The sequence below is a fragment of the Telmatherina bonti genome (assembly GCF_933228915.1).
Source record: "Telmatherina bonti genome assembly, chromosome: 14".
NCBI lineage: Eukaryota > Metazoa > Chordata > Actinopteri > Atheriniformes > Telmatherinidae > Telmatherina > Telmatherina bonti.
Genome location: NC_136612.1, coordinates 32,322,646 through 32,349,251, shown reverse-complemented (window position 1 = coordinate 32,349,251; position 26,606 = coordinate 32,322,646). Strand labels below are relative to the sequence as shown.

Below are 26,606 nucleotides of genomic sequence, written 5' to 3'. Positions count from 1 at the left end.
ATAATCCACAGTAGTCCAATTTAATAGTAATAATTGTGTTAATTTAAACCAGTTTTTTTAATTTAGTGTCCCACAATGATTGTACAGAGACATTAAAAAGACACGACACATAGAAAAAGACTAAATAAACCATAAGGAGATCGTAAGAATACAGAGAACACACAAAGGTACATAATCATAATATTGTCGATAAAGAGACAAATATACATTTAACATGTAATACATACTACAAATACATTATGCAGCAATAATGCAAGGATGCATAAAAATACAACAGGAAAATATAAACAGACAACAGTTGTCTTTAGATAAGTACAAGATTAATATAGAGACAAAAAAAATCAAGAAGAGGAAAAATAAGATAAAAAAATGACTGAGACACACAAATGACGTCATAAAAGACAACAAAAGGGATAAATACAATGTGAACCAGATGGTCCATAAAAGGCAAATCCACAAAAAAACAATACACAAATTTCTACACAGACATAAAACGAGAGACAAAACCAACAACTACAAGACAAAAAAAACTTCAGAAAGCACAAGAATGACGTTGTTGCCAAATCAAATAAATACATGAAAAGAAAAAAACATCAACAACATGGAGAAAACAGGCAAAACAACCAAAAATCAGCAAAACCAGATGACTGAAAAGAGACAACAAAGAAAAAAACTTTGGATAGAAAAGACAAAATATTAAAAACACCTTCAAGACCATTGATGCAGAAAAAAAACAAACAGTGATGATCATAAAAAAACACCAAATTTGATGAATATTAATTGAGATTCATTTAATTTAAGATTAAAAGATAAAACTGAAAACAAACAAACTTAAAGTGACTTTCAAGAGAGGAGTGAAGAAACTACAGACAAAAACTATTATTTCCAAAATAAAAAAAACAAAACATTTCAGATTACCAGCAAACTACAGAAAATGACCAGGAGCAGAACCAGTATGGTGACATAAAACGGCCCAGTCTGACACTCCAACTCCTGGAAATTATTCATGTAAATGAAGTCCTAAAAAAGAAACATTTTACTTCAAAGTAGTGAAAACATGCTGGTGGAGTTGGACTTCTTTCAGTGTTTCAGGCTGACTTCATTGATCAGTGTAATTATTATCCATACCCCAAAGCTTCTTAACCATCACCCCTCCTACTGTTGGAAATTAAGAGATGAGGTGATGCACTTCCAAGCTGACAAGCTGCTATTCACACTTGCTTCCGCGCACTTGTTCCTCTAACATGATGACATATTAAGTTACAGCCACTTTCCCATGCTTATTCTAAATGTGGCACAAACTGGTTGCCATGCGTTTCCACCTGCCTTCGATGTTCACTCAGCCACAGATGAAACACACCGTACATAGCTGCGTGTTAACTTGTAAACAAAGCAGACAACCTGAGGTGGCTGAAAACGAAGCGGCAACCTCTGGCGGTTAAAATTGTCAAAAATTGCAGTTCACCACATATCCACCAGGGGCTCTAAAAGGGAGTCAATCTCCATTGAGTCTAATGTTTAAAAGGGCAACTTTACAGCAGAAACAAACGTGTTTACAGTCTGCTACAAAACATTTACGTTTAATAGGTTGTTTACCTTCATGACAACCGTCTGTGTGTGGTTGTGTGTGTGTGTATGGGATTATAACTCATCTGTTTAGATGTTATTTAATCATGAAATCTGGCAATATTAGGTTGATAGGTGTGTTATATCTGCTGGCAAGAAGGCAGAGTGTAGCACAACTGCAGTTTTTAGCTGGCTAACAGCATGACTTTGCTTTTGCCCGCCCACCTCCGTTACCACAGTTAGCCTTGTTAGCTGGTTAGCTCTATTAGCTGGTTAGCTCAGTTAGCTCCGTTAGCATAGTTAGCTCTTAGCTATTCCACAATTTAAACCCGAGGAGAAACCTAAACGAGTGTGATATTTGTCCGAAACAGCTGAATAAGATCCTACCAAAGAAAAAAAAGAAAATTGGAGCCCTATTACTCAGGCAGACTTTCACATTCAAATTTCAAAATTCTCACCAAAGGTTTAACTTTCAGTGTCCTAGACGGTATTTTGATATAATTTATGGTTGTAAGCCAGTCACAGTTTGAGTTTTTTTTTTTTTTAATTTATGATTTTGATGCCATACATCAAATTTCAGCCCTGAAAATGACAAGAAATCTAAACAAGCTTTGTTAATTCCTAATGATTGTCCACATAAAATGTAGGTATTTTTGTATTCTCTTATACAATGTGACTATCATTACGATAGTCCTCATCGTTTTCTCTCAAAACATGTCAGAGACAAAGTAGGCCAACGCCAACTCACATTGACATCTACTACGTTGGACTTATGATTTTACTCTTCAAGTCAAAAGAAAATGGATGTTTTTTATCCTACAATAATTAAAAAAAAAAAAAAAAACTATAATTAATAGAAGAATTACTGATGTCACATCTGTGTGTTCAGTAGACTTTTTGGATGCTGAAGTGATGTATTGTTATTCTTGGTTTATCCTGTGTACATCTGTATCAGACAGAAACAGCACCCTTCACATAACCTGCTGGTATCGCCATAGCAACCAGTACTACAGCTGCTCCTCGTTTTCTAAATGGTAGACCCCATCATGGCTGCCCCCATAAAAGAAGTGTTTTGGCAGTCATGTAAGCACGTACCTCAGTAGTTAGATTCTTTCAGAGATTTTCTAGTGTGGCTTTAACTTGTTCTTTGAAAGTCTTTGTTATATTCTAAATAAATACTGTTTTATTTTTAATCCGTCTACACCTTATTGAGTGAATCCCCTTTTTAATTTATCCTGCTGACTTTCATTTGTCACACGGCTGTGTCGTGTTTGCAATCACCTTCCTCGGTATTCATACTCGTAGGTTTTTCTTTGCTTATTACCAGTTCATAAAGTTAGTTTGCATCTGTGTTTTTCCAAGTTTTGTTCCTGCTTAATGTTGGAATTGTTGTTTCTGGACACCCTGATTTTTCAGCACTTTTGCTTACGTTTCAATAAAGTTGTTTAGATTTTTGTCCTTTTGGTTTTTCTCCATTTGCACCACAAAAATCTCTGCATGCAGGGACATACAATATATCTAAATGTTTCCAACATGATATGTAATATCATTCTCTGGTGTTTGCATAAATACATATGTATACAGACTGGGCTCTTTTGGCTGGGGATGTCTGATGTTTCTTGTTGGTCTGAATCTGGAAGACCCACAGGATATTAGCCCTTTAATTCTCCACCACCTTTGGAGGTGTTTCCCATCGAGGCTTGGGGGCCTCTAGTCCATATTCCACACAGATATTTCTGTACACTCTGCCGGCTACTTGGTAATGGACCTCCATGTATTCCCTGCCTGCCAGTAACTTGCGTCCTGCTGTGAGGTGCCGGATTGTTTCAGGGGTCTCTTTCCACAATCTGCAGCTTGGGTCCTGCTTTGTGTGGAAGATCTGGACCTTGATGACCCTGGTACTGAAGGCTTGCTCCTGTGCTGCCATTCGTAGTGCCTCTATGTTGTCCATGGTCTCAGATTTGGAGATGCGGATTGTCATCCCATGCAGCTGCTTCACACTCTGCTCCAAATCGTCCCAGCAAGCGTTGGATATAACTACTAGATGAAGCAAACAGAACCACATAATAATAATAATAATAATAATAATAATAATAATAATGAATTTATTAGTTATTATTTAAAAGTGCCTTTCAGGTCATTCAAGGTCACTGTACATTAAAAAACCGGCAGAGAAAAAAAACAATAGCAAACAATCTCTGCAAAAAGCAGCGATCCAATCCTGAGGTCACAAAACTGGATCCCATCAACACCTCGGCTGCGCCCAGAAACTCTGCTCTAAATGTTCTGAACAGAATTGTGACAAAGGGAAGCCTTGGCGGAGTCCAATCGTAACAGGAAACTAGTCCAAGTTAGCTTGTACAAAAGCGCTTTTCCCCTGGAGGATAAGTATTTATTTTGTTTCTTCATTGACTACTTATAAGCCTTTGTATTGCTCTGTGGAACATCTTGGGTTAAAGATTTGTTTTAAAAATGCAGCATAAATAAAGGTGTATTGAATTTAGTTAAGTTCTCTGATTAAAAAAGGGGGTGGGAATTAATTTACAAAAACTGTATCAGTGATTGGCCGGCGTCAACATCAGTATTTGCCCCCCGCCCCCCATATTTTCTTTAAGTTGTGATGTTTACATTGCCCTCACATGTCTGACTTTAAGCCAGTTAATCTGACCAAGGTGCCTTGAAGGCGAATGTGGCAGGTGGTCCTGAAGGTCATGATACATCATGAAGTCTTGGTTTATATGTGATTTTTTTTCAGAAATTAATGCACATGATCGTTTATTCTCCCTAAATCAACCTTCTCACTGGGTGCACTGACAGTGATTCATCCTTCTTAAACTGCTGAACATCCAGCATGAACGTTAAGCAGCTGAAGACACTTCTTCACAGCATGAAAGGCATGTAAAAATAGTGCTTGAGGATCATCACCTGTTGCTGCTGACATGGTCTTATTACCACTGCTAGATCCTGTGTCATATTTAAGTGTCAGGGAAGGATCGATTATGAAGCTTGATTTGACATTTGAGTGACACGAGTGACTTTGCCAAGTTTGGAGCATCCGGCTTGCTTCAGCAGCACCTTCATCTGGATAAAAAGGAGCCAGAGTCTCCAGCAGGTGTTCATTTGAAGGTCTGTGGTCTACTTGTCTCGTCTATAAAAGTGGTTTGGAGCTGCTTTTTCTCTGCTTACCTGCAGAAAAGCTTTTTCTTTAAGTCACCTGACCTGCGGTCGGCAGACCAGGTGAGTCACATCCAAATATAGTCATCATTTACCAGACAAACAATACGACTTTTAACTAGAAAAATTTGAGCTTCTCTCTCTAGGTATCAACATGAGCTCAGATGCCGAGATGGCCCAGTATGGGCCCGCGGCCATCTTTCTCCGCAAACCCGAGAAGGAGCGAGTCGAGGCTCAGAACCGACCGTTCGATGCCAGAACAGCCTGCTTTGTGCCCCACCCCAAGGAGCTGTATATCAAGGGTCTGATCCAGAAGAGGGAAGGCAGCCAAGTTATTGTGAAGACTGAGGCTGACGAGGTGAACACTTTATACAACACAAGGACGCAGGTTTGATTTTGACATGTAGAGACATAAACGTCTTCTATGAAGGTCCTCAGAAGACAAGATAGACGTTAATTTGCAGTTTGATGTTACTGAGTGGAAAGGACATCTGAGCAAGCGGACATTTATAAAAAAAAAAATTCTATTCAGTGATTGACGAGAAGGTATTTGTTCGGTTAAAGTGAATACAGGAGGAAGAATATTGTGCCCATGACAAATTTAAATTGCAAACATTACGATAAACCAATACGTACATCATCATCCATACATTCTGTTTTTATTATGAAAGAGAAAATCTGTAAATGATCATTTTGACTCATTTATACATTTTTATTTTCATTTTAATTTAAAAAACGTGGCAAAATCAGAAGGAATACAGTGATGTTGGACTTTTCACACAACTTATTGCCTAAAACTCTAACAAGTGAAAACAATTTGCAGGTTTTGTTTCAGCTGAGTGGCATGTTGATATTTAGAAACAAATCAAATCTGATATTTTAACTGGCCAATATCAAAGTATTGACTCCAGAGTTTCAATAAACCCATCGCAGCTGTTTGTGTACAGGAGAATAATAGACAACTCAGGAGCTGAAAAATATTAAGAAAACATCAATCAGTTGCTTTGTTTTAATGCAAACACCAGTTTTAATAAAAAAAATCACAACTCTACTCATCTTCCATTCTCTCCTCCGTTTCTGTCATTGTCCATCTAGACTGTAACAGTCAAGGAGGAGGACTGCCATCCCATGAATCCCCCAAAGTACGACAAGATCGAGGACATGGCCATGATGACGCACCTCAACGAGCCCTCCGTGCTGTTTAACCTGAAGGACCGTTACGCCGCATGGATGATTTACGTCAGTCATAAGAAGGGCCTTCTCTTTTAGCTGAGTTATTCTGGCTCGTATCTCACAGATGTTCTCCTCTGCAGACCTACTCCGGTCTCTTCTGTGTGACCGTGAATCCTTACAAATGGCTGCCAGTATACGACCCGCAGGTGGTGGCGGCCTACAGAGGGAAGAAGCGCATGGAGGCCCCCCCACACATTTTCTCTGTTTCTGATAACGCATATCAGAATATGCTTACAGGTAACAAATAGTGAGACTGTTAAAACAAGGGCAGATGTTGCCAGATGTACAATACATTTAGTTGGATTTGATACTTCGGTCCTACGCGCTGCACAATCCAGCAGCTTTTCCATGTTTCCCTGCTCCAACACAGCTGACTCACATTACTGTCTTTTAGCTGTTAGAGCCATTTATACCATGGTCAGTGAGAATTCTAATGTGATCATTTTCACCTATACGCAAGTTAAATCACTGTTGTCTCACACTGTTGTGGCCGTCACCATAGCAACGCCTTAATCAGCTGGTTCAGATCAGAGAGAGAAACTCTCTGTAGCGTGACAACAGTTATTTAGCATAAAAGCTATATCAAGGCCGACATAACATAGTCTCTATACTTTAGCATATTTAGTGAATTTTGTAAAAAAAATGAGATTTAGTCAGAAGCTGGATGGATTCACAGGCGCAGTATGAGCAAAATGGGTATTTTCAAAGAATTTCTCATTCCCACCACTCAAGTGTGCTTTACTTATTTTATTACAGCACACCCCCTTAAATGTTAAAACATCGACATGAATGAGTTCATCATCGGAGGAAAAGAAACATAAGTTTACTTATGATGAAGTTTGTTGTCATGTTGCTAACACCAAACAGGGACATATAGCCACATCCAACACATTTGTTTCAGCACATGTAAATGTGCACTTGAACATGTAGAAATTTATATTTATTTATAGACTAACACCAATTCAAACTTGTGTCTGTGCTCAAACATAAACACAGTGTTAGCGTGCACAGGGATCGTGTCTTTTAGATCTGCTGAGGGTTGACACAGCACTTGTCTGGTCTGCCGACAACCAAGTTTCTACTGTGACTTTAAATACAAGTAGTTTTTCACAATGTACTGTTCTTGATGGGAAAACTTGGTATAATATTTATTGCCAAGAAGCACTATTAAAACAAATAGTTCACCAAAAAAACATTTTCCTTCAAACAGATTAAACTTTTTTAAAATGTCGTTGCTTCCAACAGATCGTGAGAATCAGTCTGTCCTGATCACGTGAGTTTCTTGCATTTGTATTTTTTAAAAATCTGCCTCCTTATTTAAGCCATTAAAAAACTTTTCAGTGTGTTTTCAGGGTTTTCTTTACATGTTTTGTCTGATGTGTTCACAGTGGAGAATCTGGTGCAGGAAAGACCGTCAACACTAAGCGCGTCATCCAGTACTTTGCGACAATCGCGGTGTCTGGAGGCGACAAGAAGGAGCAAGCATCTGGCAAAATGCAGGTAATGGTGCAAGGACAGTAAACCAGCTCATGGTTCTTCCTTTAACAAAACTATGTTGATGGATTTTAATTTCTTTGCTCAGGGGACGCTGGAGGATCAAATCATTTCTGCCAACCCCCTGCTGGAGGCTTTTGGCAATGCCAAGACTGTGAGAAATGACAATTCCTCAAGATTTGTAAGTTTTTATGCAGAAAAATAACAAAAATAACAAATTAAGGTATACTTTACTTTAACTTCAAATGGTTTGCTTTAGTATTTTGCTTATTTGACTGAATATTTTATGTTTCAAAGGGTAAATTCATCAGAATTCACTTTGGAACGACAGGTAAACTGTCCTCTGCTGATATCGAAACCTGTGAGTTCCTCTCTCTTGACTTCAATATATAGCAACAGTATGTCCTGCATGCCATTAATCATTGCTTGTAAATCACAGATTTGCTGGAAAAGTCAAGAGTTACTTTCCAGTTATCTGAAGAGAGGAGCTACCACATCTTCTACCAGATACTGACTGGGCACAAGCCAGAGCTCATAGGTACAGTAAGCATGTCCCACCTTAAATAAGAATGTTGTCTGAAGATTGAATGCTAATCAACAACTGTTCTGTTTGCTCATCTCTGCAGAAATGCTCCTCATTTCAACAAACCCGTATGACTTCCCCATGATAAGTCAGGGACAGATCTCTGTGGCCAGCATCGACGACAAGGAGGAGTTGGTGGCTACAGATGTGAGCTCAAACTCCATTTCTGGGCACTTCTTGCAGACATGCATGTACATCAGCTGACTGTTTCTTGTCTAACAGACCGCCACTGATATCCTGGGCTTCACCAGTGAAGAAAAAGTCTCCATCTACAAGCTGACAGGAGCTGTGATGCATTATGGGAACATGAAGTTCAAGCAGAAGCAGCGGGAAGAGCAGGCTGAGCCTGACGGCACTGAGGGTGAGACCTTTAGCTTTATATTTTCTAGTCAGAAAGGAGGCTGAAGCTGCATGTGGTGAAACATCCTGCTTTTGTTTTAGTGGCGGACAAAGTGGCTTTCCTCATGGGGCTGAACTCTGCTGACCTCCTGAAAGGCCTGTGCTACCCTCGAGTGAAAGTGGGGAATGAATACGTCACCAAGGGCCAAACAGTCCCTCAGGTTCAGGAAAAAAATGTTTGATTTATTTATCTGTTTCATTGCATGTACAGTCAATCAGGAAACGTTTAAAAGGGAAACAATGTAAATATTTACATGTTTCCAATTGAAATGCAGTTATATTGATGAGATGTCTGATATTATCGGCATTTTATCATTGGAAATGATATTGGTTTTATCTTTTTACACAAAATGCACATATTATACATTATAGTTTTAAGCAATGTCTCTCACTCACAATGTCAAAACATGATAAATGTTGTGTAGTTTTTGAGATATTTTTGTTAGGAGGAACCAGGTAGTCCAAACTGACATGAATCATTGACGTCTTAGTTACCTGAGATGATTTAGTTTTTTTTATATTTGTGTGTTTGTGTGGTGGGGAACTCCGCATATATCATTATCAGTTGATTCTGGCATTGGAAATTGACAGTTTGACAAAATTGCTAAATCAGATATAATTTAAAAAGCCAATATCAAACATCACAAAATTTACGGATCTTATTTTAACCATTATTAAAAGTGTTAATATGTACATTTTTAAAAAAAGGTGAGTAATTTAATAATAGATTAATCACAGAATCTTTTCCACCTAAATATGCTGGTTTGGAGCCAATTTCTGACTTTTAAACAACATCTAAAATATCCAAACCAGTAAAACTGGCTCGACACCAGTACCAACCCTTTCTTGGCCAGAGTAAAGAGCTTCCTACATCAGAGACGGGGGGATCATAGAGACCAGTTCTGCTAAAATGTTCTAATAGCCATGATTAATGGTCTAAAACCAGCATCTAATCAGCTTGATTCAAGCAAGAAAGTAAAATTCTGAGCTTCAGCTTGGATCTCTGTTGCATGCAGAGAGCTGTATTCACAGTTTCCATTTTAAAATGCTTTTTTTTTTTCATTTTGGGGTTTTTGAACTGGGTTAAATTGGGAAAAGGCTGTGTTAAGCTGATTGCGTTCACATAACCTGAAACAAATTTATGGAACACTGGTCAGGGCCAAAAGTGGCTTGTTCACCGCAAGTAAACAAGGAGGTAGCAATAAATTGAAGCAGTCTTGGGATATTATTTTCCTTGTGCCCAAATTTCACTGTGCAATATAAGCAGCAGTTGGGTTGCAAGATGTGTAATCCAAACTGGATTGCACTGCTGTTTGACTGAAGACCTCAGTTTTCATGTGCACCAGAGTTCGCTTCTTTAGTCGCATTCACACTGGCACTTTTAGTTCAGTTTAAACAAACCCCGGACTGTCCCCAAGGATAGTTCAGTCCATTCGGAGAGATGTGAACAAGTATTTAGGCTCTGGCGTAGACCAAAGAAAGATGAAAACTGGGTTGCTAATGAACCAAATTTTCTTCTTGTTTCTTCTTGCATAGTGACTGTTTTGGTGAATATTGCCCCCTAGTGAGCAACTGTTGTTACTGCACAATGTTGTCCAGATAAAGGCAATGCAAACCAAAGTGAAATTTTTGGACTTTATTGCCCATTATAAACCAAGTCCTCCAGACTATCCTGATGTAAATGTGCCAGAAAAGATCAGGACACCAGATGAAACTAAAATTGTAGATATCATTCTGAACTGCTGCTCAACACAAAGGTAAGTTCATGAAAACGGCAGCTGGAACATTACAAGAAACTGAAACATGGTCCTGCTGTCCAGGTTGTTATTCATAACAGGTCTCAAGTTTCTCTCACTATCATCAAAAATTTGTTATCACCCTAGAATTGTGCAAAACATAAAAGATCATAATAAAAAAAACTGGTAATCAAAACATTTACATTTTAAAAAACTTCTTGGATATCACTAAAAAATGTTGATGGTTTTTCAGATGTGTACATTGAGGAGTATATTGTAAAAATATAATGGAAACACTTTTTATACATTTACACGTCACTGGACGTGACATAGAGGGTCACGTGACCAGTACGTTTGAAATAAAGACACCATGTTGCTTATGGACAGAAGAGGAGACGAAAATCTTTTTACAGACAATTAAAGAAATATATATACTTGAGAAAAAACAACAACAAAATGCAGAGCTTTACAAAAAATTAAAACAGAAATGAAGATAATGTCTGGTCTGAAATACTTTTGGTTGAATACTATCAGACTGAATAAAACTCAACCCCAGGTCCTTCTAATGCCCTCTGTTTTGTAGGGATAAAATGCATCTTTTCTTTTGGGGATCACTAAGTTTGGTTATCTCAGTGCCGCCTCAGGTCCCTGTCGAAAGGTTAAATGACCACTTCCTAAAACAGGGCCAAGTAGTTGGGCCAAGGAGGGGTGGAGGGCTGGGTCTTTATGCAGCAGAAAATGATATTAAACAGAACTATATCATTTTACCTTCTCAGGTCACCAATTCCGTTAGTGCTCTGGCCAAATCCGTGTATGAAAAGATGTTCTTGTGGATGGTCATCCGGATCAATGAGATGCTGGATACAAAGCAGCCGAGGCAGTTCTTCATTGGCGTGTTGGACATTGCTGGATTTGAAATATTTGATGTAAGTTTTGTTGTTCTGTGGATGATTTTAAGGCAGACCAAATTGACTTTTTCATGTTTAAGTCAAACATTCATGATGATTTATTTTTCAAGTTTAACAGCATGGAGCAACTTTGCATCAACTTCACCAATGAAAAGCTGCAACAGTTTTTCAACCATCACATGTTTGTACTGGAGCAAGAAGAGTACAAAAAGGAAGGGATTGACTGGGAGTTTATTGACTTTGGGATGGACCTGGCTGCCTGTATTGAGCTCATTGAAAAGGTAAAGTAAGTCTACTGAGCCACCAGTTTTCAAACTTTATCATGAACTCCATAAACTATATGTTTCATAATATGCTCAACAGCCAATGGGCATCTTCTCCATCCTTGAAGAGGAGTGCATGTTCCCCAAGGCTACAGATACCTCCTTTAAGAACAAACTCTACGACCAACATCTTGGAAAAAATAATGCTTTCCAAAAGCCAAAGGTTGTCAAAGGCAAGCCTGAGGCTCACTTCTCCCTGGTGCACTACGCTGGCACCGTGGACTACAACATCTCCGGCTGGCTGGAAAAGAACAAGGACCCGCTGAACGAGTCGGTGGTGCAGCTTTATCAGAAGTCATCGATGAAACTGTTGGCCTACCTGTATGCCTCGTTTTCTGGAGGAGATCCAGGTACAATGCCTGAAAAGTGGGGGAGTTAAAGCGGAGCCTCTGCAAGGACTCAAACTCTGCAAATGTCCTGTTTTTTATAGAGTCTGGCGGGGATGCTGGAGGCGGGAAAGGTGGGAAGAAAGGAGGGAAGAAGAAGGGTGGCTCGTTTCAAACCGTGTCTGCTGTTTTTAGGGTATGAGATGATGATTGCGATTACTGCATATAGTGATTGTCCGAGGTTCAGTTTCCCTTTTCATTTTCCCCTGGGACTCACCTCATTTATTGGTCCTATCACATTACAGGCTGATAAAGTCTAAAGACGCTATGTTATATAGAGGTGTGCCATCTTAAGTTTCATGATTTGGTTAAAAACTAAAATATTATTAGGATTTTCAAAGTATGTTGGGCAGGGGAGGTGACAAGGTGAATAAAGACGTTTGCTAAGTTCACATCTGGACCAATCATGAGACTTACATTCATTAGACATATAGCGTTGTTCATGTATAGATAGAGTAGCCCAGCTTATCATGTCCAAGTTTGGTCATCATGCCTGTGAGAGGTTGATGACCAGACACTGCAGTGACACTTCTACATCCTGACCTACTTCCGATGCTACACGGACTAGTTTCCAAACTCCAAAGCAGGTCATGGAAACAAGCCAGATGCACATTTTTCTCTAACTTGAAGTGAATATCTGCAGCACCTGAAGCAGAAAAGCCAATTCGTGTCTTTACTGAGAATTACGAGTTTATAAAACACTTTTCTGGAAAAAACTGATAAAAGAACAAACCTTTTGTCTTCCATTTTCACATAAAAAAAAAAAAATTATTTTTATATAAATAAAAGTTCAATATTTAGAGAAATTTTCCATTAACTCCTTGTCTGCCAGCTATAACAGGAAGCCCCATACTGCAGGCATTTTGGAGTTTTGGAGTTTCAGGGACGTGGAATGTTGTAGATGCGGATGGCCAATTTTCCTGGATGTGTGCGTCGGGGCATCTTTGGGGTGTGCACTTGAAACGCATTTACAACATGTTGGGTGCACTCTGGTTGCACACTCTGAGAGGGCATCTTGGGGACGTTTTGATGAGCGTACCCCGGCCAAATCAGCTTTCCATATACAGATAGCTCAAAAGACGTCTTAGGCAGCCAGTGACTCAACCAAACTGAACTGTACTAATTTTCAATACACTGCATCATTTGTTATTCTTTTTATAAAAAAAAACTGACTTATCAAATTTCACAGGAAAATCTTGGGAAGCTGATGACCAACCTGAGGAGCACTCATCCTCACTTTGTCCGGTGCCTGATTCCAAATGAGGTTAAAACACCAGGTACACACATCAGTCCAGCTGCAGTTACACATGATGCAAGACATCTCAGTAATTATGTGTTAACCTGAACACAGGCATCATGGACAACCACCTGGTCATCCACCAGCTGCGCTGCAATGGTGTGCTGGAAGGTATTAGGATCTGCAGGAAGGGGTTCCCCAGCAGGATTCTGTACGCTGACTTCAAGCAGAGGTCACCACTGAAACGCCATTAACAGACAACTGATCATTTAGATGTATCCAGATCATTCTAGTGTGATTACTTCTGTTTATCTGCATCCAATCAGATACAGAATCCTGAATGCAAGCGCCATCCCAGAGGGTCAGTTCATCGATGGGAAGAAAGCTTCCGAGAAGCTTCTTGGTTCGATTGACATCGACCACACACAGTACCGATTTGGCTCAACAAAAGTAGGGACCTCAATCCATCCCCGAGTGGGATCAGATGCTTAAAGCTGACTCTGTGCTGGTTTTGTATCTTTTTGTTGCAGGTGTTTTTCAAAGCTGGCCTGCTGGGAACTCTAGAGGAGCTGCGAGATGAAAAGCTAGCTTCTCTCGTGACCCAGACTCAGGCGGTTTGTCGTGGTTTTCTGATGAGGAAAGAGTTCTCTAAGCTGGTCACTCAAAGGTGAGGACGTCATCAAAAGGCTCCTTGCTAATCCATAAAAACTCGGACCAAAACCTGCTGATGGTTCTTTTTCAGGGACTGCATCTGGATCCTGCAGTACAATCTCCGCTCATTCATGAATGTCAAGCACTGGCCATGGATGAAACTCTTCTTTAAGATAAAGCCTCTCCTGAAGAGTGCAGAAACTGAGAAGGAGATGGCCACCATGAAGGAGGACTTCATCAAATGTAAGGACGATCTGGCAAAGTCAGAAGCCAAGAGGAAGGAGCTCGAGGAGAAAATGGTTTCTCTGCTGCAGGAGAAAAATAACCTCCTCCTGCAAGTACAAGCTGTGAGTATCCGCTTGAGAAAACCAGAGATGGAAGTCAAATCTGGGTCCATGTTGTCGTGCATTAAAGCTTGTTTCCCCTCCACAGGATTCAGAGAATCTCTGCGACGCAGAGGAGAGATGTGAAGGATTGATCAAAAGCAAGATCCAGCTTGAGGCCAAACTCAAAGAGGTGACCGAGAGGCTGGAGGACGAGGAGGAGCTCAATGCGGAGCTGACGGCCAAGAAGCGGAAGCTGGAAGACGAATGCTCCGAGCTGAAGAAAGACATTGATGACCTAGAGATTACTTTGGCAAAAGTTGAGAAGGAGAAACATGCAACGGAAAACAAGGTTTGTGATGGAAAATGGACTTTTGGGCAGAAACTGGTTTAAGGAGATCACTGGGCAAAGTGACAGAAACTAGGATATAACAGACATGATATTTACTTTAGTCACATTTTTGCTGTTTGATCAGGTAATAGCATGTTTGGTTTTGAAGACAGCACAATGTGATTGTATTAAAAACATAAGAAAATAACCCTTGTTAGTCCATCAACTCAGTAATTTATGGGATTGTAGCAGCGATACAGGAAATCTGAACAAAATAAGATATGAGAAACAGTCACACACTTTAACACATCAAAGGCAGTGACAACTTAAACCAGTGGTACCAGTTAACATTTTACTTCGTAGTCTCTAAAAAATAAAAAATGTGTAACAAATACTATTACATTACCAAGATATTTATGTTTAATGAACTATCTACCAAACCCTAACCCATCCTGAAACTTGTGGAAAACAAAGTTTAACACATTTACAAATAATTCACATTATTTTATTTCGTAATATATTTATTTATCTTTACTTGTAATGTTTGATATTTTAATTTCTAGACAACAAACATAATATTTGTTTTTTTTATCTTTTTTTTTTTTTTTTTTTTTTTTTTTACAAATATATTGTATATACTATATTACTGGTGTTTGCAGGTTAAAAACCTTGTGGAGGAACTGGCTGGTCAGGATGAAAACATTGCCAAGCTGACCAAGGAGAAAAAAGCCCTTCAAGAGGCTCATCAGCAAACACTGGACGATCTCCAGGCAGAGGAAGACAAAGTCAGCTTGCTGACCAAAGCCAAGTCCAAGCTCGAACAGCAAGTGGATGATGTGAGTTTCTGTAATATGTTAAAAAAAAAAAAAAAACTCTGTTGACTTCACTTCATCATTAACTTTTGTTCATTGATATGCTTTTATAGCTTGAGGGCTCATTGGAGCAGGAAAAGAAGATCCGCATGGATCTGGAGAGAGCCAAGAGGAAGCTGGAGGGCGATCTGAAGCTAGCGCAGGAATCCCTGATGGATCTGGAAAATGACAAACAACAATCTGAGGAGAAAATCAAGAAGTAAGACGGTTATTCTTTCAGGACATGGAGTCAGCTGAGTTTAACCGGATGCTGTATGTCTTCTCGTCTTTGCAGAAAAGAATTCGAAAACAACCAGCTGCTCAGCAAGATCGCGGACGAGCAAACGATAAACAACCAGCTCCAGAAGAAGATGAAGGAGCTTCATGTAAGAAAAATTAAAGCGACTGCAATCAATCGCCTTTTCTTGATGATATTCATGTTGTTTTTTCTGGTTTCAGGCTCGTATCGAGGAGCTGGAGGAGGAAGTTGAGGCTGAACGAGCAGTCAGAGCCAAAATCGAGAAGCAGAGGTCCGACCTCACCAGGGAGATTGAGGAGATCAGTGAGAGGCTGGAAGAGGCCGGAGGAGCCACCACCGCTCAGATTGAGATGAGCAAGAAGCGCGAGGCTGAGTTTCTAAAGCTGCGTCGCGACCTGGAGGAGTCCACGCTGCACCACGAGGCCACAACTGTCGCGCTGCGCAAGAAGCAGGCGGACAGCATGGCCGAGCTGGGCGAGCAGGTCGACAACCTCCAGCGGATCAAGCAGAAGCTGGAGAAAGAAAAAAGTGAACTGAAGATGGAGATCGATGATTTGGCCACTAACATGGAAACCGTTGCAAAAGCAAAGGTGAGATTTGTTCAGACTGAATTTCTGTATCTGAAGGGACTTGAGTCATTTAACTGATGAATTTACAGTCATTTACACACTTTTAGGTAAACCTGGAGAAGACGTGTCGTACGCTTGAAGATCAGCTCATGGAGCTAAAGACCAAAAACGATGAAAACACGAGGCAAATCTCAGATCTGACCAATCAGAGAGCTCGTTTTCAGACAGAGAACGGTATTTCCATTCTCTTTTATTGCTTTGTTTTACATCTGCCTCATTAGTTGTGAATTGTTGGTCAATTAAAGGGACATCGTGTAACATTTACATCCGCCTGACATCGGAATCTTCGCTACAATTCTAATGCATGCGCGTTCTGGCACCTCACTTTCAGAAAAACAGGCATCGTAACGACGGTAGCCAACGTGTATCAAAAAGTCTCGGCAACACAGAGAAATAAAAATATATATTATGACTATGGTAAACACAACCGAATGAAAAACGTTTCTTTAGGCCAATTTAGGCAGCGCATTTGACTTACTGGTCGAGAAGAAAGTTGGCAACTTCGGCATCCTTTTAAAACCCTTCAGCTCCTTCCACCTGGAGAAAGCTAGTCGGATGTTGATACTTGAGTTTTATTATTTCCTGGTCACGCTGCCTTTTAAGTGTCCTTTTGTGCTGGCGATGGCAAACGGGGCTATCCGTGGTCCTCCATCTTTGTTTATAACAATTTAACACGATTTTCCCCGCTGACGGCAAGCTGTTGGTTCTAGCAGCTTTAGCCGTTTTAAAATGGCAAATTCACTGACAATTTTCAGCCCAGTAAAATGCCTAATTTAGGTAATTGAAAAAAAATAATTTGATCTAAAGTTTTTAATGCAGTTCTTAGATTAACTAAACAAGTGGAACACATCTGGAGCTTTATTCCAAGAACTGGAGATAATTTATCCTGCCGTTGGGGACGTTTGTCCCTTCCTAGAGGCTGTATAATTTCACGATTGCAGACTGTCGTGGGGCACCCTGCTGGCTTACCCATTGAATGGAGAAACAAATCTAAAATATTTTGTTTTATATGAATGTGTCGGGCTTCTAACGGAGGTCACAATACACCAAAGATAACGCACATATAAATACAGAAATCAATTTTGGTCAGTTAACAACAAAAAAGCTTACACAATGTCCCTTTAAGGTCAGTTTGCGTGTGGGATTCCTTCAGTACTTGAAGCAGCGGGTTCAGTACAAACTAAAGAGCTTACACAATAAACTTCAAGAGAATGACCCCACACTGGCCTTTCAGCCTTACCTAACCCTTTTAGACCCATTAACAATGTGACATTACATGGCAAATGGTAAAAATATCTAAATAAGACTCGTGAAAATTGCTAAAAATTATGTTAAAAACAAAGGTCCTAACACTGAGTCTGCAGATTTGACCCTGAAACAACAGTTTCCATGCTATATTAGCATGTCTACACAACAGGTGTTATGTTGAGATCCATTCCCTCCTTTCTCTGCTTCCCCCAAGACATGTTCTCCTCCTGTTATGACCGATCAATTCACACATTAGAATTTAAACATTTCAGAGTTTATTTATTAAAAGTAACAAATGAGCAAACACAAATAAAGTCATTAGTCATTGCAGTTGCTTAGCATATAAAATAAGCTCACTTTTAACTTGGGGCTAATAGTTAGCTAATAGCTAACAGAGGAAGATGACTTTGATCGAGTTCCTAAAGAATCTAGTGAAAGATAGAGTTGAATAACTAAAAACACAGAGTAACGACGCAAAAGAACCCCTCAAAAATCATACTTACAGGTGCAGAAACAACACAGGGTTAGTCATAGAAGGGTATCCCAGCCACTTTCATCCAGCCACAAACAAAGATTTTTTACATGTGCAAGGTTTCCCATGTTTTAATCTGCTTCACTGTGTAGAAGCACTTAATAATTCCAGTTAGCAGCGGATTAAACCAAAATAAAAGGAATTACGTCTTAATATGTTATACACCAAAACTAAATTCATGTGTTGCTGGTTGCAGCTGAATTGTCCAGACAAATGGAAGAAAGAGAAAGTCTCATCTCCCAGCTGACCAGAGGAAAGCAGGGATTCACAACTCACATTGACGAGCTAAAACGGCTGATCGAGGAGGAAACAAAGGTGAACAAAGCCTCCGATAACAAACATGTCATGTCTGATCTGTCATTTCATGTATGTTAGGGCTGGACGGACGATCTGAATATTGATAGTACTGATCTTGCAGAGGGCTTTGGTGGAATGAAATGACTAAGAACTAACCAGTAGTAGGTTTGGCACTTGTTTTGCTAATTTAGAGTTGACTTTAGTTTTCTCAGTTTTGTTTGATAAAATAAACAGATTTATTTAATTATTTTGTTACATCATTTGTTGTGTTATATTGATTGCCAACCAATAAAGTTTAAATATAAATTAATCAATTCTGCCATAAAAATGTTCCACTTGACAAAAAATGACTGTACTGTATTTTATCATGACCATAAATTATTATTACTAATTAAAGGCAAAATTATTTAATGATTGTGAAATTTTAAAGCAAGAAGTTTCGGTTTCGGTTTTGGGTTTGGTATCGGTATTGGTATTAGTATCAGAAATAGTATCTGTATTGTAATTGGTATTAGTACCTGTGTGGACATCAGTATCAGTGATACTTGCCATGTATTTACTTTGTATTGAATTAATTGTAGAATTTTCAGTCTCCTGCCTGATATCTGTATCTTCTACAGGCTAAGAACGCCCTGGCACACAGTCTGCAGTCCGCTCGCCACGACTGTGATCTCCTTCGGGAGCAGTACGAAGAGGAGCAAGAGGCCAAAGCTGAGCTGCAACGCTGTTTCTCAAAGGCAAACACCGAGGTGTCTCTCTGGAGGAACAAATACGAGACAGATGCTATTCAACGCACCGAGGAGCTCGAAGAGGCAAAGTAATCACATAGTGAAACACTTCATATTTTTATATGTACAGTGAGTGTTTTCAAATTGTTTATCAGAACTTATTTTTAGTTCATATTTTATAAAAACACAAAATAGTTTTTTATAGGGTGTCATTAATGAGAAAGAGGAAGTTTATTTACATGTTTACTGAGCGAGTTTAATAACTCGACTAAACCTGAAAGAGATACTTCTACAGATGATTTATTCATTCACTGCAGACTAAATACAAGAGTTTACATCATAGTACTAAAGCAGCTGTTTTTATTATATTTCCATTTATTTGTCATTTAGAAGAAACTTCAAAAGAAATAATTAGGAAATCACCAGTAAGATCAGTATTAGCTTAAAAAGTGGCAACGTTTGAAATCTTAAACAATTAACTTAAATTCACAGCTACGTATGGGCATTTAAGCATCAAAGTGGGTTTTACCAATATTTAACCAATGGGAAGCAATAAAAAGAATTTTCATCTCATAAATACAAGCTTTTGTAAAGCTTTCCATCCATCCATCCATTTTCTGCCACTTGTCCGGGGTCAGGTCAGGGGGGGGCAGCAGCCTAAGCAGGGAAGCTCAGACTTCCCTCTCCCCAGCCATATTTGCCAACCCTGCAGGGGGGATACCGAGGCGTTCCCAGGCCAGCCAAGAGATATAATCCCTCCAGTGTGTCCTGGGTCTTCCCCGGGGTCTCCTCCCAGAGGGACGTGCCTGGAACACCTCACCAGGGAGGTCCAGGAGGCATCCTGACCAGATGCCCGAACCACCTCAACTGGTTCCTCTCGATGCGGAGGAGCAGCGGCTCTACTCTGAGCCCCTCACGGATGACCGAGCTCCTCATCCTACCTCTAAGGGAGAGCCCGGCCACCCTGCGGAGGAAACTCATTTCAGCCGCCTGTATACGAGATCTGGTTCTTTCGGTCACGACTCACAGCTTATGACCGTAGGTGAGGGTAGGAACGTAGATCGACTGGTAAATCGAGAACTTCGCCTTCTGGCTCAGTTCCTTCTTCACCACGACAGACTGGCGAAGAGTCCACATTACTGTCGATCTCATGCTCAATCCTTCCCTCACACGTGTACAAGACCCCGAGACATTTAAACTCCTCCACTTGGGGCAGGACCTGACTCCCGACCTGGAGAGGACAATCCACCCTACTCCGACTTAGGACCATGGTCTCAGATTTGGAAGTGCTGATTCTGATCCCAGCTGCTTCACACTCAGCAACCAATCGCTCAAACGAGACCAGATGAAGCCAACAGGACCACGTCATCTGCTAAAAGCAGAGACCCAATCCTGAGACCACCAAACCGGATCCCTTCAACACCTTGGCTGCACCTAGAAATTCTGTCCATAAAAGTTATGAATAGAATTGGTGATAAAGGGCAGCCTTGGCAGAGTTTCTACTTACTGCAAACCATTTTACATGGCTTTTTGAAGCCTTTCTCTCTCATTTCTCTTTCTAATTCTATGTAAAACTCTGCATTTTGCTATTATTTGCAGTGAATGGTTAGAGGTTATATTTTTCACCTTGATTATTTGTGAAAACATTTCTGCCTTGTCCTTCGTCTGTACATTGTGTTTAGATAATTAAGACGGCTGCCCTGAAATGCACATCGTCTGAGATTATTGGATTTTGCACACAAGATGCAATGAGAAAGTGACCACTAGAAGGCAGTGTAGGGGTCATAAATGTTCAACTATCCAATGTTGCTGATTAAGCAGCATTTGGTTTCTCTTCTGTGTCATTAGCATCAAACAAATGCCAGCCGTGTTTATGTCTCATGTTAATTATTTATATTTTATACATCCACCAGTTCTGTAAAGAGTAATTGTTGTTTAGATTAATCTTCTGGTAACGGATGTAATATTTAGACACGAATGGAGACTTTCCTCGACTAGAGCTAGTTGCTTGCTTGAACAAAGATTAAAAAGTTGGAATATTTCTGGTGTCTTGTATATTTTTCCATATTAGGATATTTAGCTCCATAACTTATAGGAATTATATGTAAATTTTCAACAGGAAAAAACTCGCCCAGCGCCTCCAGGAGGCAGAGGAACAAATCGAAGCGGTGAACTCAAAGTGCGCCTCGCTGGAGAAAACCAAACAACGCCTTCAGAACGAAATGGAGGACCTGATGGTTGACATGGAAAAGTCCAACAACTTGGCTGCTACGCTTGACAAGAAGCAGAGAAGCTTTGACAAGGTAACTTCCTTCAGTTATCGTACCACATGAAAGTCAACTGCTGCTCGCTAACATGTGAATGAATTCAGATTTTGGCCGAGTGGAAACAGAAGTACGATGAGTCTCAGGCGGAGCTCGAAGGAACACAGAAAGAATCTCGATCTTTGAGCACCGAGCTGTTCAAACTAAAGAACTCGTACGAGGAAGTCCTGGATCATCTGGAAACGATGAAGAGAGAAAATAAGAACCTGCAACGTAAGTGGTGTCTTCCTGTCATTAAAACCTTCCTTTTTCTGAGACCTTCCTGTAATCTGGTGTGTTAAATGGCAGAGGAGATCTCAGATCTGACAGAACAACTTGGAGAGACCGGAAAGACTTTTCACGAGCTGGAGAAGTTCAGGAAGCAGGTGGAGACGGAGAAATACGACATGCAAACTGCGCTGGAGGAAGCTGAGGTAGAGCTTATTACTGGATAGTCATGTCTTCAGTTGTATTTAATTTATCTATTCGATTGGAACAAATGTGTTTCAGGCCTCTTTGGAGCAAGAAGAGTCGAAGATCCTGCGAGCACAGTTGGACCTGAACCAGGTCAAGGCTGAAATTGACCGGAAACTTGCAGAAAAAGACGAGGAGATTGAACAGCTGAGGAGGAACAACCAGAGAGTGATGGAGTCCATGCAGACCACCCTGGATGCTGAGGTCCGGAGCCGTAACGACGCTCTGAGAGTGAAGAAGAAGATGGAGGGAGACCTGAACGAGATGGAGATCCAGCTCAGCCACGCTAATAGGGTGGCATCCGAGGCTCAGAAACAACTGAGGAACGTTCAGGGGCAACTCAAGGTACAACATTGCATTACTTATATCCAGCACATACCTGTATAGAGATATTGGCAAACAGCAGATATCAAACTCCAAGTCAATTGATTTCCAGGATGCCCAAATCCACCTGGACGACTCTGTCAGAGCACAAGATGACATGAAGGAGCAGGTGGCCACGATGGAGCGCAGAACAACCTTGATGCAGGCTGAGATTGAGGAGCTTAGAGCGGCCGTGGAGCAGACAGAGCGCAGCCGTAAAATCGCTGAACAAGAGCTTGTGGATGCAAGCGAGCGTGCAGGACTTCTGCACTCTCAGGTTGTCCGATTCCCACTTGCAGCTTGTCAAACGATCCTTTCTCATCTGCTAAATTTACTGATTGCGTTTGCTGTACTGCAGAACATCAGTCTGCTGAACTCCAGAAGGAAGCTTGAAGCAGATACGACTCAGCTTCACGGTGAAATAGAAGAAGCAGTTCAAGAGGCCAGGAACGCAGAGGAGAAGGCCAAGAAAGCCATTAATGATGTGAGGCTTGCTTCGAATCAGCTAGACCTCTGTTCTGTTGTCAAGGCTTGATGACTCATATTTGGGCTTCTCCAGGCTGCCATGATGGCTGAAGAGTTGAGGAAGGAGCAGGACACAAGCGCTCATCTGGAGAGGATGAAGAAGAACCTGGAGGTCACGGTGAAAGACCTGCAACACCGCTTGGACGAAGCCGAGAACTTGGCCATGAAGGGGGGCAAGAAACAGCTGCAGAAACTGGAGGCCAGGGTGTGTACACTGGGTTTAGATGTTTACACAGCATGAGCAAGCTTTTACATGTTTAATAGGTAGATGTCATGATGGAAACTGCATGTGGAGTCACATCTGCTCTGGCGTTTCGCTCTGGGCTGCAATGTAGTAAAAAACTGAAAGATTCTGTGATGATTTGCAGTTTGGAAAGCGACAGATGGAAAATCTGTCTTACAGCTGTCTTTCTACACTGCTTAGTCTCTGGTCTGTGGCAGGGCTAAGAAAGAGACAAAGTACTTACTCACACATCAGAGTGACCATTTAACCTAACATGCATGTCATTGGATGGTGGGAGGAAGCCGACGTACCCAGAGACACCATTGCCAACTTGGCGACTCTGTCGCTATAGTTTTCAAACTAGCCACAAATGTAGCAACTTTCTGGTGTTATTGGCTTTTGGAGATTGATGTGAAAGAAGGTACCTTTTATTAGGGTGTCATATTATTAATATTCTTCTCCACAGTAGCGTCCATTACAACCGTACCAGCTTGATTATGACAATTAGATGCTGAAATCATTTAGCACAATAGTGGCGAACCTTGGCCATCATCCTGCAGTTTTCCATATGTCCCTCCTCTAGCACACCTGGTCCTGGTCCTCATAAATGAGTCATTGGCTACGTGAACTTAGGATTTTTAATTTCAAATAAAAGTTAAATCCACTTTAAACTGGTGAAAAATGAGCATGTAAATAGCTAATTCCCAATGAAAAAGTAAAATTTAGAATGAACTTAATTTCGAAGTAAGTGGCTGATTTATTCGCATTTTAAATCTGAACTGATTAGTTTGTTTGTCATGTAAACCTAATTTGGCTCTAAGTTAATTCCGATCATTCTGCGTATACTCACTGCCTTGTCCCGTCCCGATGACGCGCATATTCCACATATTGTTTTGCTTCCCTTCCCCGGTAGTCTATCTCCCTTCTCCTTTTCAGCTGCTGAAAAAAAAAGTGAAGTAGTACGCTCGTGTTGAGCTGCTGCTTCAAAATTATTATCAAAATAACGGCGAAAGTTATGACCGAAAAGCAGAGCAGCTGCCTTCTACTTCAATATTTCACTATTTTCTTTCTTATAGGAATATTTCTGTTTTCTGTACAGCAGCAATACGTCAGAGAAAAACAATGCAACATTCAGCCACTTGAAAAAATATTTCTTTTGACTGAAAACTGGATTGAGGGAGATGATGATGATAATCATGATCATAATGGTGACAATGATGATGAACTTCTGGCTGTGTTAACATACAGACGTTCCTGTCCAACCTGTCTGAAACCTGTCTTCAGGTCCGTGAGTTGGAGAACGAGCTAGAAGCCGAGCAGAAACGCTCCTCTGAGGCCATCAAAGGAGTCCGTAAATACGAGAGGAGGGTCAAAGAGTTAACCTATCAGGTAAAGCTAAGTTGCAAACAGAGATTTTACTTTTGGATATTTTGACTGAGAAATGTTTGTTTCATTCAGTCTGAGGAAGACAAGAAGAACAACATTCGTCTGCAGGACTTGGTGGACAAGCTCCAGATTAAAATGAAAGCCTACAAACGCCACGCAGAGGATGCCGTGAGTCAAACACAATCCAGACACTCATGTATGCCTCGGATAAGTTCACTGAGAAACACCTTTTATTTCCAGGAGGAGCAGTGCAACGTGCACATGGCTAGGTTCAGGAAGGCCCAGCACGAGCTGGAGGAGGCAGAGGAAAGAGCTGACGTAGCTGAGTCGCTAGCTAACAAGATGCGAGCCAAGAGCCGAGAAATGGGGACGAAGGTAGCGATCTCCACAGTTTATGTTCTGAAAACTGAGAGATCAGATATAAATAGCTGAATAAAACATTGTTATCATCAATCTGTATGTTTTCCAGGCTCCAGAGGGACCAGCTGAGTAGCATGAAGACTGTGTTGGTGGTGGGATATTAATGATTTAAGCATTAAATTAAAGAAAATATTTTTGCCATTAGACATATGATTTACTTTATGTATCTGCATGAAAATACAGGTTGTTAGGTGATCATTCTTTTGCTAGTAAAATAAAATACTCAGACTTCTCCACACTGAGTGCAAGTAGAAAGACTGTTGGAAAGTTAGTTTTTAAGTAATCAAAACAGATGAATGAATTATCATTATTTCTACATGAACGTTGCAATGAAAATGGTGGAAATCCTGCAGTAATCCAGCCCCTCCAGGAATATCAACAACCAAAAATCAGCCATCAGTTCTGCAGATCCTCCTCAGAATTTAGACCAATCACAGAGATTTTAATGCATCTTTGATGAAGCACAGCGCTTCTCCATGTTACCTGGTATGCATCACTTTTACTTCCGTTACGACTATATTTCAGATTTTAGACAGCAGATCTTGATAATATAGAACGGTAATATAAAAACAAAAAAATGTATGTATTAAAGCACTTTTCATACTGAAGAGCAACGCAAAGTGCTTTACCTAACAATAAGGATTCAACATCAAATTAAAATAAGTTTTCACCTATCCAAGCTTTTAACCAAACCCACCCATCAATCCCATTTTACATAAACAAACTCCAGTCACGGGCTGCACGGTGGCACAGTGGCCTCACAGCAAGAGGGTCATTGGTTTGATCCTTGGCTGGGGAGGGGTTTGGTCAGTGGCCTTTCTGTGTGGAGTTTGCATGTTCTCCCAGTGTATGTGTGGGTTCTCTCTGCGTACTCCGGCTTCCTCCCACCATTCCAGTCACCAAAAGCAGGCTTGATGCTGCTGTTGAGTGTTGCCTCATCCATGACCATGCAGGTGTGAAAGCCATCTAGCCTGCTCAAACCAAAGAAGAAGAAGACAAATTTGCAGAGAAAAGTCATCACGATGGAGCCGATAACTTCCAGATCTGATGCAGACACTAAAAGGAATCTGAGTATGTTTATTTCTTTCTGCTTGTTTTTGTGCTTTCTGTTTGAACATTTAGCTGCAGCTCTGCAGAACAGTGAAATACTCTCCTTCTGTGCTAACATAAAATAAAATTGGAAAATAAAATGACTAATTTTAAATATATTTAAGATTGCAATGCAAAAAACCCCCAGCAGTTTTTGTCACAAGCTTTCATGAATCTGCTGCTAAATCAGCCCTTTTTAAACTGAAACAATCACAAATATTTGAATAAATAAATAAATGCTGTCTTGATTCTTCCTGATGCTCCCAGCAGATGTTTACTGTCCATATCATCAACGTTGGTCATTATTTTGCATTTTGCAGCTGTCTTTACTGCCAGCTTCAGTTGTTTTTGGCCTGAATGTTTTTGTTGTAGAGTTATTAAAAGCTTTCAGAATTCACAATGTTTTACTGTTTGTTGATCACAAACCGACTCTGTTCTGATCAATAAGCGATCAGTGCTGCAGGCCTAAATCAGAAAATCTTTTTCTGCTATTAATTTTTTATTCGTACATTTTATTTGACTGCAGACAAAATGAACCGAATATATTTACGATACTTTCTTTTCTTAACTTTATTAATTTGTGAATAAAATCCAGGTTTGCATTCAGACCAACAACATAATCTTTATTATTAGAAACTTTAGTTCCTTCTCAGACATGTAGAAAATGAAGAGTTTCAATTCTTTCTTTTGCCTAATTTTTCCTAGAAATACATCCCGAGATGTGCGAGAGAAAAGAATCATCGCTGTCATAGATATTGAATGAAATATGTTCCACATTCTGCATTGGCAACAGGTCAGGACTGCAGTACCTTGATATTCCTCAGAGCATCCATCTGAGGTGAAAGTAGAATGTCTTTCATATTATCTATTGGGAGAAAAAGGGCATGGCTATCTCCGTGTGGGGCCCATAAGGGTCAGAATTGAGCAATGTGGTA

General features: G+C 40.3%; 1 protein-coding gene across 1 annotated transcript; it reads left to right on the top strand.

Annotated features, from left to right (window-relative positions):
* Positions 1 to 4,894: 4,894 nt before the first annotated feature.
* LOC306765654 (myosin-4-like) lies at positions 4,895 to 24,655 on the top strand (the record flags this gene model as incomplete). Its single annotated transcript, XM_079253138.1, has 39 exons — positions 4,895 to 5,098; positions 5,836 to 5,979; positions 6,054 to 6,210; positions 7,219 to 7,246; positions 7,362 to 7,473; positions 7,556 to 7,648; positions 7,765 to 7,828; positions 7,907 to 8,005; positions 8,094 to 8,197; positions 8,273 to 8,411; positions 8,492 to 8,610; positions 10,962 to 11,111; positions 11,204 to 11,374; positions 11,457 to 11,766; positions 11,847 to 11,938; positions 12,992 to 13,079; positions 13,154 to 13,271; positions 13,366 to 13,489; positions 13,570 to 13,706; positions 13,782 to 14,037; positions 14,123 to 14,365; positions 15,004 to 15,180; positions 15,270 to 15,415; positions 15,491 to 15,581; positions 15,655 to 16,044; positions 16,131 to 16,257; positions 18,060 to 18,178; positions 18,781 to 18,977; positions 21,008 to 21,191; positions 21,260 to 21,425; positions 21,501 to 21,625; positions 21,702 to 22,010; positions 22,102 to 22,305; positions 22,387 to 22,512; positions 22,588 to 22,758; positions 24,061 to 24,165; positions 24,235 to 24,330; positions 24,403 to 24,537; positions 24,632 to 24,655. The coding sequence occupies 39 exons, from the start codon at positions 4,895 to 4,897 to the stop codon at positions 24,653 to 24,655; spliced, it is 5,844 nt and encodes a 1,947-aa protein (XP_079109264.1).
* Positions 24,656 to 26,606: the final 1,951 nt, after the last annotated feature.